At 37.7% G+C, this 14,841-nt stretch overlaps 1 protein-coding gene across 1 annotated transcript; it reads right to left on the reverse strand.

The window, feature by feature from the left end:
- Window positions 1–7,632: 7,632 nt before the first annotated feature.
- On the reverse strand, window positions 7,633–8,082 carry LOC127082504 (uncharacterized). Its single transcript, XM_051022749.1, has one exon. The coding sequence runs from the start codon at window positions 8,080–8,082 to the stop codon at window positions 7,633–7,635; it is 450 nt and encodes a 149-aa protein (XP_050878706.1).
- Between the last annotated feature and the right edge of the window lie 6,759 nt (window positions 8,083–14,841).

Raw genomic sequence — 14,841 nt, forward strand, 5'->3', positions numbered from 1 at the left:
TAAGGAAGGCGACAAAGTACTTCTGTTTAACTCCCGCGTCAAACTCTTTCCCAGAAAACTTCGTTCTAGATGGTCCGGTCCCTTCGAAATTACCAATATCTTTCCAAATAGAGCAATAGAGATAAAAGGAAAAACGAGTGAACCATTCATAGTAAACGTCCAACGTTTGAAACATTACCACAACATTGATAACAATGATTTCATTGCAAATCTAAAGCTTACAGAGCTTCGCGCTCATTCAAAAGAATAACACGTATCCTATTTATGTCGAGCTTACGGTAATAAACAAAGCGCTTGGTGGGAGACAACCCACACTCTGTCTTTAACTATTTAATTTCATTACCCAAACTTATAATTATTACTACTGCTTAATTTTCATTCCTTCTTTCTTTCTTATTTCTCATAAAGTTAATTGGTACCTTTCTTTATTATTGACCATTACTAAATTAATGTTGTTATCTACTTGATTTTATCTAGCTACTGACTATCACAATGCAACAAGTAAATTACATGAATATAGTCTTCAGAGGCAGAGCTCAAAGAAGACGTTTTAAGGCTCGAGCTCAAAGAGAAATGACACTAACCTTATACCCAGATGGACGCACCATGACCAAATTAGGTATAAGAGACAGTGTTATGTTCCTAATTAACCAACTAGGCTGGGACACCTTTGCTATCAAAAGAAAGTTTAGTTGCTACAGTAGGTTGACTTTAGAATTCCTAAGCTCTCTAGTGTACCTGCCAAACCATGGAATGTGATTTAACAAAGGCCTAATCACCTTTAGGTTGTTTGATAATGACTACCGCTACACCCATAGAGAAATGGCTAAACTTCTAGGATGCCCTAATGGTCCTGATACCTTTACCATTACCCAGGAAGACAGACTTGTAGACCATCAATTAGATCTCTTTTGGGGTAGCATCACAGGAAACGACCATCCCGAGCCAGACCTTATGCATTCAGAGAACATCCATAACCCTACCATTTGTTACTTTCATAAGATCCTAGCTCACACCTTATTTGGAAAGGAACAGAACAGAACCTTTGTGTCCAAAGACGAACTCTTTATAATGTATTGTGCATCACAGGCCCGACCTGTTAACGTTGCTACATTCATGATAGCTAATTTGTACCGTATAGCACAGGAAGACTATGGATCAATCTTAATGGGAGGCTTAGTGACCATGATAGCAAATGCCGTCGAACTAAGACAACCACTTATCAGGCTCACCCCTTTAGGTGGAATACGACCAATGAATATCGACTTCTGCTTCAACACCAGGAACCTTAGGAACCTAGGTCCAAATGTGTTCGAATTTCTAATTAACTGCAAAGTAGTACACTTGTTTACCCTGCTAGATCCTAGGACGAGTGTACATGATAGGAACAATTGGATCTATGATTTGGATGGACCACCAGATGCACCACCTTCTCCTCCAGAGACACCCTAAATTTACGACCACTATGACAATTATCTCTCTGACGCTGAATCACACGCCCCAGTTATACCTGTTGCACCTCTCACCAATCATGTTGTTGCCATCGAAGCTGTTCAGACAGACGTCACCAACCTAAGAGGCGAGCTGAGCACTCTGTGCGTGGAATTCCACGGCTTTATGGATGTAGTGACAGAGAACCTGAATCACATTTACCAACACTTCTACTCGTTCGCTCCTCCTACCAGCAATCGCCGTAATGGCTAATTTATTGGAGTATTACCGATTTACTGACTTTTAATTTATTTTCTTGTTTGGAGTTTTATTGTTATTTGTTTTTACACATTGGGAATTTATTTAATTACTTCATTTATTTTTATTTCAGTAGACAAATTATATTACCTTTTCCCGTCTACTCCATCCTTTTATTCTTCAATTTTGCGTTTTAATTTCATTTAACTATATCATGTTCATTGTTCCTACCTATATATTATGTTGGTTCTCTTCTAACTAGTTATTAAACCATTATCCCATGCCGGTAAACTAAAACTCAATTGAAAATTATGGTCAAAGAAACTATAAAGGCACACACATGGGGAAGACCACACTGCATGTAGCGCCTGCCACACACAGTTGTGGCTCCCATGTGAGGGTTATGGCGCCTGCCACAAGCCCCTAGTGGCGTCTGCCACGAACATTAAAACTGGCGTCAGACACTACACAAGCCTTCACGTGCACGTTGATGTATTATTGTCACATCAAATCACTTAATGGTTTTGTCCCTTGCATGCTTGAAAATGCCTTAAAGCCTTTTTAACCATTTTCAAAATTTTTTGACCAAGGCATTGAATACCATAAATGCAATTTATTTCATCAATAAATTTCCAACCACCATCACCTCTATATAAACCACCAACATAACCTCAACAAATCACACCTCTCATAAACATAATTCTCCTCTCTTTTGCTATATTCTTACCATATTACACAAGAAGTGTAAAATTCATCATGGCACAGATGAGGGGATACTAAATAATGTTCAGAAACGGCGATCCAGTTAGATTACAAGAAGAGACATACACGTCTCTAAGCGCAAGAAAGATCGAATCAACAAGGTACGCCGATGAACCCTGTTTATTTGCCTTAGAAATTCTAGATAGTGTTAACTATATGCTAGACACTTTAAATTAAAATTATTTTCTATCCCTTAAGGACCCTGTTTATGCTCAATTAACACTAGAATTCCTAAGCTCGTTAATTTTTAGTTCCACACCCAACACAAACTGCTCCTGTGGGACTGTCTAGTTTCGTTTATTCAACGTTGAATATGCCCTTACATTTTCCCAACTAGCAGACCTGCTACATTTCTCCCATGGGGATGACGTAGTAAGTGAGGTCCCAGATACTGAGGGTTGGCAATGCGCCTTCCAACCATTTTGGAGGGCAATAACCGGTACAATAACCCATAATTTTGAGGGAAACAAAGTCACTTTAATTCACAACCCAGCTATTCGATATTTCCGCCAAATATTGGCGTCCACCATTTCTTGTCGAGTAAATTCTAACAAGGTGAACGAAAAAAAACTCTTTTATTTGTTCGCCACATTTTTGCCACAAAAGGTGAATACCGTCCCTTTTATGTTATCTCACATGCAGGTCATTGTCAATGCGAAGCGAAGGCCGATTATTTTTGGAGGTTTAATAACCTTAATAGCCAGAGTCCTAGGACTCGAAGAAAAATTCACCAGGCTAACTCCGCTCTCACATCATGCCATTGACATAGACATGACAAGGAGCATGAAATTAATAAAACGAAGGCCAGACGGAAAATTTAATTTAATAATTACGCATAATGTCTTACAAGATTTCATCCTCCCAAATCCAAATCGAACAGATGTGTGTAACCCAGATAATTATTGTTATACAAATGATCTGGTGTTTAACCAAGTCCCCGCACACATTCCTGAGAATGTAGCTGCTGGCGGGGACACCGTTGAGGATCACATTCCGGAGCAAACTGCTCATGCTACTGACCCACACACCACATGCATGTCATTTGAAAATGTTGCAGGTACATCCTCCAGTCAAAGACCCAGAAGAAGAAATGTGGCACCAGCCACTCTTGATGAGATATATGATGAACTGCCGCGGCATAGTAAATTAGATGCTCAGCGCGACCTACAAATCCAAAACATGGAAGCTCAGCAAACTAAAATGATACAAATCCTTCGCCAAACGCAGCATGATCAGCACACCTATGCTTTCAGAACCGAATAGAACATGTTTGGCTTGATCGATGAAATGGCAACATTGACAATGCGTGTGGAAGATCTCCAAAACTACATGCCACCTCACCATCCAGGAAACGATGGACGTGCATGTACACGTGGCAGAAGGCGCCAGTAGCAGGATACCTAGGTTCTACCTTTCTTTCCTATCTTATGTCGTTACATTGGGGACAATGCAAGGTTTAAGTATGGGGGAGGAAGCTTTATCGCTTTTATTTATCGCTTTCTAGGTAGATTTAAATTATTGTTATTGTTATTTCTTGTTGTTATTTTTGTTAAAGTGTCAGTCAAGTTAAATATGAATGTGTTGTCGAGTCTTTATGTGTGGTTTCCGTTATTTACTAATTCACCCATTTGCTTAAGCCATACAAAAAATTTCGCAAAAATCTAGACTTAGAGATACAGTGCATCTTTTGAAAATTCTAACCTATAAATAAAACTGAGGTTGAATTATGGAGATTTGGAAAAACTTTATAAGATCTGTATCGTTTTAACACCTTAAATCTCCCAAGTATAAGATCGATTTGAGTACATGTCATGCCATAGCCTTAAATTCTATCCTTTAATATTTCCTTAAGTAGTTTATCTAGCAGTCAACACCATCCTAAGCACACACTACACAAGAAATCGATGCAAATAAGTGTATGATTTCAGGCTTAAAAGAAGAAAAGATTAAGAAATGTATGAAAAATGTTGTTCCCTCTAAGTTAGGTGATCCCCACCCGGTCATTTAGCCCAATGGTATAACCATCTTTAACTGTTATTTGAGCCAAAGTGCAAAAAAAAAATAATGATGAGATCATAGTCACTAACATATTATCTTGCTATGAATGTGAAAGGATAACAGGCTTAATGTGATTGCGCCAGAATGAAAAAGGATAAAAAGAAGGTTTAGTAAGGTAGGCTTAGGCATGACAACATGATTCGAATTGGTTTGTATAAGAGGGAGACTTATGGTTGCAATATTGCGACTATGTGTTCCAATGATACCCTTGGTGTGGAAGTGAGTACCTGTTAATACAATTTTGAACCAAAGTAAAGTTTATAAACTAGAATGAGTATCTGAATGCAACTGTATCTTCTACAAGTCTTGATAATGTATGCTGCAAATATTTTACAAAACTTTTTTCATATACGCGGCATTTGCTTGAGGACAAGCAAAGGTTTAAGTATGGGGGAGTTTGATAACGCGAAAACGTATCGTATTTTTGGCTTCATATGCATTGCTTTTACTCGATTGACACTTATTATTACGCAGTATTTTATGTTTATTGCGGGTATTTATCGATTAAAAGGTTTACAAGCAAGCAAAATGGAAAATAGCAAAAAGGAAAGAAAATGGAGAAAAACATAGAGCATGGGCCACCACGCCTAATGGGCATGTGACGCCCATCATCTAGGGTGTGTGGCACCCTCCAAATTACCCAAAGAGGATGGTGGCGCCTGCCACAAAAAATGGAGATTGTGGCGCTCAACACTATATTGGTGGCGCTCGCCACAAAGTCAAAGACTAGGGTTGTGGCAACCGGCACAACCTGGTCTTCCCTATTATTTCTCCAAGTTTTTAGCCACGAATCCACACACCTTTAGCTACAAATCAGGGATGTGGAAAATATATAAAGATAGCAGTTTCTACACGCCAACTCTCTCTCTTCTTCCAGTTTTCAATCTACGAATTATTTTTAGTTAGAATTATTTTCTTTTAGTTTCTTAGGCAGCTTTTCCTACTTTGTAACAATGATAGTTTCTCCACATCGGGGACTATTGCGATTTATTATTTACGCATTTGAATTCAATTGTAACGGTTACTCATTGTCAAAGTCTACCGAAATAATTTTAATCAAAGAATCAAGATTTAGTTCCAGTTCTCAATTTGTAATCCAGGTTTTATTTTGATTGCTATTTTATTTATTTATGCCTTATTGCATGTTTGATTTTCCAAATACCATGTTTGTTACCGGATCTATGTTCGGCTAAACCCTTAGGTATCGGTATGTAAAGACCGTCGAAATGACGGGATTCGTAGAAAATTGGTGTTAGTATTTATAAAACTTATTTTTCCGGTTTTTAGTTTCTTGTTTTAATCAAACTGTTTTTCGTATGAGAGTACAAAACAAACTAAGGTTACGGTCAACAAGAACGAGAGTTTGAGATTTTAACCAGATAGCTGAAACTAGGCATTAATCCTAAACACAACGAGAGCGCTTTAGGATTAATTAGACTTTATTCATATTCAAAAATTACTTTTAAATTCAAAATGAGACCGCGAGAGTCAAGCATTCTGGTTTAGGAGTATGGTCAGAGTCAATAAAACGAGAGTGTGAGACTAAGTCCTTTCTATAAATAATTTCTACTGAAGAATATTTTGAGTTTTGAACAATAAGATTACACCAACTATCTATCGAATCTCCCGAAGTTTGATGCGTTACATACCGATATCCCCTATATCATATATCTTTATTAGTATTCTATTTATGTTTTAACTGTTTCTCTTCATCCCTTCAATCTTAGAAGGACCATCAGCCTTAGATTTACATAGTAACATTAGATAATGATACGTTCGATTATTAGTCCTTGTGGGTTCGATAATCTTTAAAACTACGCGATAGAACTGTGCACTTGCAGTCACGATTCTCATAGACGTACTAAGTCGCGATCAAATTGCATAAGCATTAGACCAGATTTTATGGGCATGTCGAACCTCCCCTAAAGAGGCTATAAATACTACGCCTTTCCGGTTAACATATGGTTATGATGTTGTTTTTCCAGTCGAAATCTACTTACAATCAACAAGAATTAAGAGGCACCATGAATCGGAAAGTGATTTGGTGTGGAAAGTGATTTTACCCATGGATCGGAAAGATAAAGCATTTGGAAAATGGTTCCCTAAATGGGAAGGCCCTTTTCAAGTTACTCAAGTTTTTTCAAACGGCGCATATGAAATCTAAGAGTTAGTTGAAGATCGAAAACTCTTAAGAATAAATGGGAAGTATTTGAAGAAATATAAGCCTGCACTCCAAGAGGTAAAAATAGCGAAGGAATAATTTATGTAAAAGAGTCAGAGCCATAATGGTAAAATCAATGTCAACAAGATTGCTAAAATGGCCAAGTCATTTCATAAAGAGCCACGAAGGGCTTTAAAAATCATCACATTATAATTAAACTAAGACAAACACTTCAAATAAATTTGACCCATTTAAAAGGGGAGAGATTCTTTCATTTTCTGGTACTTCGATTTTTGAAGCTGTAAGCGACGTTCCCTACCAGATTTGTAAGAAATAAGAGTGTCAATCTCTTCCCCTAGTTTTGGGGCTCTTTCCACATGTTACAGACCAATTTGAACTTCTTTCGCCAACACATCTTCGTCCAGCTTTAGGAGTTCCTCTTTATATTCCTTAGCCCTGACAATCTTGGTTTGCAACTCTTTGATTAGTTTCTCCCAAGCTTTTATGTTCTTGTTACAGGCTTCGATTTCCTTCTTATTCTTCTCATAAGCTTTTTCCAACTCATAACTTTTTGCAATGGATTCAAAGGCTGCTTCACATTCTGCTGTCTGAGTTTCTGATTTGCTTTGAATTTTGCTAGAAGCTTCCCTTATTCGACTAAGGTCAGTAACAACACAATCAATGAGTAGCCCTAAATCCATGACCAAATCTGCGACTTCTGAGGAGGCATGTACGACATTAATTTATTTTAGGAGATCTTTGATCCTGTAGGAGGCAGAGGTGTTATTTTCTAAAAGTTGGATTAAGTCAATGTCGAAGGCTTTCTCCTTAAGTTTCTGGAGCACTTCACTACCAGACTGGCTGGTGGTTGGACCTTCTGACACTGTCGAAGTGTTGGGATTTTTCTCTAACGAGCTACCTCTGGCACTAATGATGGCCTTCATATATTCCAATGGATTGCTTCATTTAAGCGCTTCTAACTCTGCAGGAGATAGGGTAATGGCAGTGTCTGTCGAATGCCTTGTGACTTTGTTGGCAATGTCGGTTTTTGAGTTGCTCTTGGGTTGTTCCGGTGTTTGTTGATCCTCTTGGACATTCCTTTCTTCATCACCAGCGTCATTTTGATCCCCATCCTCGTCCTTAGGGGGTTCTTCATCGAAGTTAAACATAGATTGATCATCTTCTTCTTCGTTATTAGGATCATCCACATCTTGGTTAGTTTCGGGTGAGCCGTCTTCAAATTCGTCTTCAGGAATTTCCCTAGGGTCTTGAATTTCTGCATCTTTTTCCATTGGGGCATATTCATTTTGCTCATCCTTAGGTTCAGAGCCACTAGTGTGGGAATGTTGGGTGATGATTTTTGATGGAGAGTTTTCATGTCTTTCTGCAATAGGATTTTTCACTTCACCCATAGACCCTTTGTGTTGTGGGATGATAAGTGGAATCCCCACTACTTTCAGGCTGAATTATAACGATGATCGGTGTGATGGTTGAATGTTGGGGACTTCCTGCAACAGCCTAAAAATAAGACAAAGATTGGGTACTTCGAAGGCAAAAGGAGAATGTAGTTAATTAGTCAAAAGTAAAGGTGAGACGTTTTACCTTAGGGTCTTTAGCCCTAGGACTGGAGTTATCACTCTCCATTTGTTCTGGCGTCTTCTTCGACTTAGGCTCAGATTCAGCCCCAGGTATTTTTTGGGCAGGAGGTATCTTCGAGGCACTGGTTTTTGTTTTTGGATGAACATGAGCACCTTGAAGCTTTAGTAGTATCTTCCGCCTTTGTTTGGTGGGTTTAGAGGCATCTAGAGATAAGTCTTCATCATCAGATTCAATGGCTTCGACCTCAATTTCTTTTTGCTTTCTTTACTTGGGGGTTAACGGTGGCTTTTGGATGGCCTAAAGGAAAAATGAGCATAAATATTTAGCAGCGAGAAAGTGATGCCTAAGTCAAAGGTGTCAATATATGGAATGCACATACCTTTGTTGTTGTTGCTTTGTTGGTATCTTCCTCTCTTTCTTCGGTGGATCTTTTTATTGTGGGGGCAGCTTTTTTGGGTGGAACTCTTACAGCTAAAAAAAGAATCAAATTATTGCAAAAAATAAAAAAGTGAGAAGGACCAAGAGAAGGGGTGGGTCGAAAAAACCTCCCATTCCACACCTTCATAGATTTCAGATTCTATATGAACGTCTTTTATGCCAATATGAAGGTGCCCTTTGAAACTGTCTAAGTTGTGCTTAGTCGAAACCACCCGGTTAAATATTTTATGATATTCTTGTCGAAGGATTTTTATAAAGTCCCCACAGACGAACCAGTCTGGAAATGGAGGGCTAAAAGCCACACCAAATTCAACACTTGGCAGTCAAGGGAATTTAGGAGGATACATATTAAAAGCGGTTTGATATCGTTGCTCAGGTTTAACGTACGAAGATAATTTTAAAAATTCCAATTTTTTTGTAAATTTCTCCTTCAGAGTGACTGTTGCATCGCAGACGGTTCGACTAAGATCATTAGGTCTATAGGCAGTTTCAAAGTACTTTTGGAATGCTTGGATTTCTTTGATGTGAGTCGAAATGCCATTTTTAACCTTATCCTACACAGAAGTAAAAGCTTTGGTAAGATGATGATGAAATGCAGGAACATTAAAAAATTATGTTTCATAGTAATCACGCCACCACAGGTCGAATTCGTGAGTGCATAGAAAGTAAGGTTTGAAGGCAAATGGACTAAGTTTCATTTGACCAGCATATATGGCTATTTGCCTGCTGCTAGTAGCCTCGGTGTGGATTGCATTGTAAAGAAGGAGAGAATTCTTTCTTGCATAGAGTGGTTGTGGGAAGATCTGAATGAGGCCAAAGTGTCGTGCGATAAGGTTTGGTTGGTATGCTATCAGGGTAACATGACTTTTCGATCGATTGAGCCTCAGGGAGAATACCATGGGAGTGAGGAATGCTTCCCAGATATCAACCGATTCAACTTATTTATCTTTCGAGGGAGAGGGAAGTTTCCTCGGAAACCATTCCGGACCACATGTTCTAGAGGCAAAGGGGTCTATGGCTGGAGTAAAGTTGTAGCGCTTAGAAAACATCATCACGTAATTAGTGAAGCTTTGCTGAAGGTTTCGACCTTCATCACTTGGAATTAACATTGCTAAGCGCGTTCCTTCAACTCTCCTATTTTTTACTACTGCAGCATCCACATCAATGGGGTTGTGAGTTAGAAGACATGCTTCGAAACTAGCATTCAACCATAACTGTAGTAACCAAAAGGGGCCAGAGAGTAGTAAATTTCCCTTTTTTTCGAATGTTTTTAAGGGCAGTGACTCCTTCGCCCAGAGATTCATAAAGATTGGCTAAGATCATTTCGTTGAGGCATACGTTACGTCCATCATGAAGTTGATTTGCCAATGTGAGGAATTTCTTGGCTACTTGGAGAAACTTCGAACAAAAAACACAGTGAGACAAGCATAAAGCAAGAAAAGAAATATGCTTTGTGTCAGAGACTTCATCAATATCTTTATCATGGTAATAAACAATACGTGTGGTGAAGGCGGCCCTAGAAGTGTCGAGGCCAATGGTGTTTTTGGATAGGAAATCTAGATCATAGGTTTCACCCATAGGCTTAAGCCATGTGATGGCAGCGATGTCGAAGAGTGTATGCATCATCATGCCATAGGGGAGGTGAAAAGTATGGTTGGCCTATCCCAAAAGTACAAAGAAGAAACTAGCATATTATGGAAATAACTAGGTCTTACTTTCGATAATTCTATTAGGTCGAAAATATCCATTTCTTTCCAGACTTGGGATTTCTTTTTCTCAATCTTTTCCAACCAACCTAAATAATCGTAGGGATCGCTAAATAAAGGATAAGATCAAAATACCCTGAAACCATTGTTCATATAGGTTAAGTCGATGGGTTCATCGGCCGAAAGGTTACCCAAATTATCTGGATTAGGGTTTTCCTCAACGTAGGTTTCCTCGTTGACCTTGGTTTTTTTACGCAAGCTATGGGTTTATACCTATGGTAAGTTGGAAAAAATTCTTTGAGCCTATCAGGATCAACATTTGGGTTGGATAAAGGTCCTAGCATTGCATGCGTTTTCCCAGAAATAGAAATAAGAACTGGTACCTGTGATTGAAAAACCATTCTCTGTTCTTCAGTCAACGGTTCTAGAACATATTGTTGGTTACCCACGGTATTTGAGCCCAAAATCCTGTTAGCAAGAGGAAGACCCTTAGGTTTTCTGGAATCTTTGGTGTTTTTGTTGGATTCCTTGATGATTTTCGTAGATGATGCCATTGTTGAAAGGAAGAAATGAATTGGGTTTTTTGGCTTGAGGATGATGAAAAGTATAAGAAATAGTTGCTTGAGAAGGGTCAGAATATGAAAAGTTAAGAAAGAAGAAGGAAACGTGTTGAGTGTGTCTATTTATAAGTTGTGGAAGTGGAAGTGGTTTTGGTTAGGCATTAATGGAAAAAATAAAGTGGGCACGTGTCAGTGTAAATGGTCATGATAAGCGGTAGTATTTAAAGGCTAAGCACGATTTCCTAAGGGCTAGGAAATGTGATGATTACCTAAAGATCCTCATGTGGGTTCTAAAGAGACGTTTTTCTAAAGTTGTCATCATGACTGTGATGTCAAAGCAGATGTATAGTTTTATGATGTCAAATTAGATTGTCAAAAACAAAAAAATACCTTTTTCTTCGGTATGTCGAAAAAGGCATTGTTTGGGGGGAAATTTGTTAGGTGGGAATTTCGACATTAGGTTGGAGGTGATAAACTAAGGAAAGAGAATGCTCTTTGGAGTTATCTATGATTTTGACACAAAGCATTCATAATGTGAGGAAGTGTCAAAGTCTGCCTTCTGTAAGGGAAGACGAATGTGAAACTTAGGAATAATTCCAAGTTCAGAATATCACTTCGACAAAAGAGTTGTTCGACGTATATTTGAATTTGAATGAAAGAAGAGTAATCGTATTTCATTCTTATCCGCTTTTGATAAAAAGGACGCGTGGAATGTTGTCCTGGATCGCGGACATGCCGAATGTAACGTGTCAGTGCCTAGGAGAAGATCCGTTAGCGACAGTTATCTTAATTTAGTAGATATAAGAGTCTTAGTGTTAGGATTAAAGTGTGTTCAAATTGTTGTACAATCAATCATATTTACTCAAAGTATCCAGCGTATTGAGAAACGAGTACAATTGAGAATGTACGTTTGATAACATCATTACATTTATATCAATCAAAGTTTATTTACATATTTCTGTTCAACAACTATCCTTTATTACCAGTCATTTATCAAGTATTATTTTACACTTTACTTACATTTCTGCCATTTATCTTCTTAAAAACGCTTTAAGCAAACATTCCTTACTCAAGGATACTGTCGAAGTGTCCATCTTTTATATACAATTCTAGAATAATAGCACATGTCCTAGGATCAATTTGGTTGATCCTGCGAGTAACCAAAGTTTCTTTAATTTGGAAGACCAGCGGTTGTTAACCAATTTTCACGGTAAACAACATTGCACACCAAATGTTTGATAAATTGTCTTAGTCAATTTTTTGTTTTCTATTCCATTGGAAATTGATTATCTAAGTATAAAAGTGTTCAAACTTCATTTTGAAAAACACATTGGTTTGTTTTCTCATCATAGTTATATGTTAATTTCATTACTTTACGGTTTAATGCACATATCTGATTCTTTCGATAATAATTTGGGATAAACTAGTGTCGATCCGGAATCGCTTGCCATAGAACATATTTTTAAAAATCAATTTTTAATCAATTTTTTTTTTTTGCGATCTATTCACCCCCTCTAGATCGTTGCCTCGTCTAACAGTTTGCATATGATTAATGCTCTTTTCAGGTTTCATTCTAAAGAGTTCATAGTCATGGATTAATGATCTCAACCTTGACCTCTTCACCTCAGTAGTACCTTCATGTGTGATTTGGAGTATGTCCCATATTTCTTTTTCAATCTCGCAATGAGAAACTTGCAAAAACTCATCAAGGTCGAGAGTGGTAGTGATGACAGCTTTCGCTTTCAAATTGTGTTGCACATTTTCTTTGTCATCTTTGGTCCAATCCTTTTTAGGTTTTTTTTCTATAACATCATTAAATTTGTATGTAGGAACAAATGGACCTTCCTTTATAGATTTCTCAATACCACGATCCAACCCTTTTATGAAACATTTCATTTTCTCTTTCCACAAATTATACATTTCTCCTTTGAAGAATGAGGTTTTTTTAATGAATAGCTTAAAAGTCATCTTTCCTCCTTAGACAATTAGTCCTTAACAAGAGTTAGGCTCTGATTCCACTTGTTAGACAAATAACTTCAAGCACAAGAGAGGGGGTGAATTGTGGTATTTAAAATTCGTGATAAGATTTATACTTTTCTCGATTAAGACCGCGTTAGTATTTTTGTTTGAGTAAATCATAACGGAGATAAATAATAAAAGGTAAATAACGGAAAGTAAAGAGAATAAGGCTAGAGAGATTACACCAGAGAGTTATCTAGGTTTTGTCGAACGTTGGCCTAATCCTATCCCCAAGAGGGTCTCTTTAGATTTTGACTATAAACACTGAGCTTTAAAAGGTTATACTCATGAACTTAATACAATCTGATCTTAAGATTTTTACAAGCTTATCCCCAACTAATCATAACTTTTATCCCAAGCTAAGCTAACGAACCGTTTAGATATTTATGGTTTATCTAAATAACTAAAACAAATATTTTTCGGACAAAGCTTAAGAAACCAATCACATAGATTTTATGACAGGTTTATCTCAAGAACCAAACTCGATCTCTTAAGAGTATCACACTCTTAAGAATTTAAACGACTAACACGGCCACTTACAAAAAAAATCTTGTTCACAAGTCAAGCTTCACCTACAAGCACTAAGTGTTGTTCCTTTTGCATTTAATGCATTATGCAAAACAACATGGAGTAAGTTCAAGATGTGTCTGGTGCATAAGAGGTACATGAGGAATACGATATTCGAACATGTGTGTTGCAACATCTAGTATCTGTCAACAGGTTGCCATATATCCCAATTTGATTTAAACAATGCCTCTTTGAATGGCATTCTGCAGGAAGAAGTATATATGCAACATCTTTCATGCTTTGAAGAGGTTAATACTCATCTTGTGTGCAAACTCAATAAAGCCATATATGGCCTCAAACAAGCACCTAGGGTTTAGGTTGAATGGTTTACTGTTGGTCTCAAGGGGGTTTGGCCTTATTCTCAATAGATGTGATCCCTCACTTTTCTCTCTTGTCACACCCACATATACCATTCTCATGTTGATATATGTGGATGATATAATTGTCATAGATAGCTCACCCATCCAAGTTCAAAATTTGGTCACAAAGTTCAACTCTGAGTTTGCCTAACAAGTTGGAAATCTTGGGTACTTCTTAGGCATAAAAGTCTTACATCAAAGGAGTGATGTTTTGTTTTTGTATCAAATAAAGTACATTAGATATCTTCTCTCCAAAGCCAAATTATTTGATGCAAAGGGGTTTCATACCCTTATGGTGTCTAATCTAAAGTTGTTTAAACATGAAGCTGACTATATTCATGATGTCACTTATTACAAATCCATTGTATGGGCTCTTCAATATGCCACAATCATAAGACCTAAAATTAGTTATGATGTGAACAAAGTCTATCAATTTATGTCACAACCCATTGAGAGTCGTTGGATTGCTGTGAAAAGAATACTAAGGTATCTTAAAGGGTCTCTCTATCATGGCCTATTATTAAAGCATGCCTCTACCAATGTTCCTCTCTCCAGCAAAGTCTTCTTAGATGATGATTGAGGAGCTGATCTTGATGATAGAAAGTCAACTTCATGGTCTTGCATATATCTAGATCCAAACTTGGTCTCTTGGTGGTCCCAAAAGTAAACCCTTGTTGCCAAGTCCAACACTGAAGTTAAGTACAAGAGTTTGGTCAATACTTCTACTGAAGCTTTGTGGATCAAGTCTTCCTCACTGAGTTGAGAGCCCCTTTCACTACACCTATTCTATTTTGTGATCATTTCAGCATTGTTGCTCTATCCCACAACCCTGTTCTCCATGCGAAAATCAAACACATGAAATTTGATTTTTTTTTCTTCTGCATGAGAAGGTTCTGAGCAACAACTTAGTGGTCCAGCACATC

Source organism: Lathyrus oleraceus, chromosome 5 (assembly GCF_024323335.1).
Source record: "Lathyrus oleraceus cultivar Zhongwan6 chromosome 5, CAAS_Psat_ZW6_1.0, whole genome shotgun sequence".
Classification (NCBI taxonomy): domain Eukaryota; kingdom Viridiplantae; phylum Streptophyta; class Magnoliopsida; order Fabales; family Fabaceae; genus Lathyrus; species Lathyrus oleraceus.

Excerpts from the sequence above, each read along its gene's own strand:
- LOC127082504 (XM_051022749.1), bottom strand. The coding sequence starts at position 8,082 with ATGGGTGAAGTGAAAAATCCTATTGCAGAAAGACATGAAAACTCTCCA.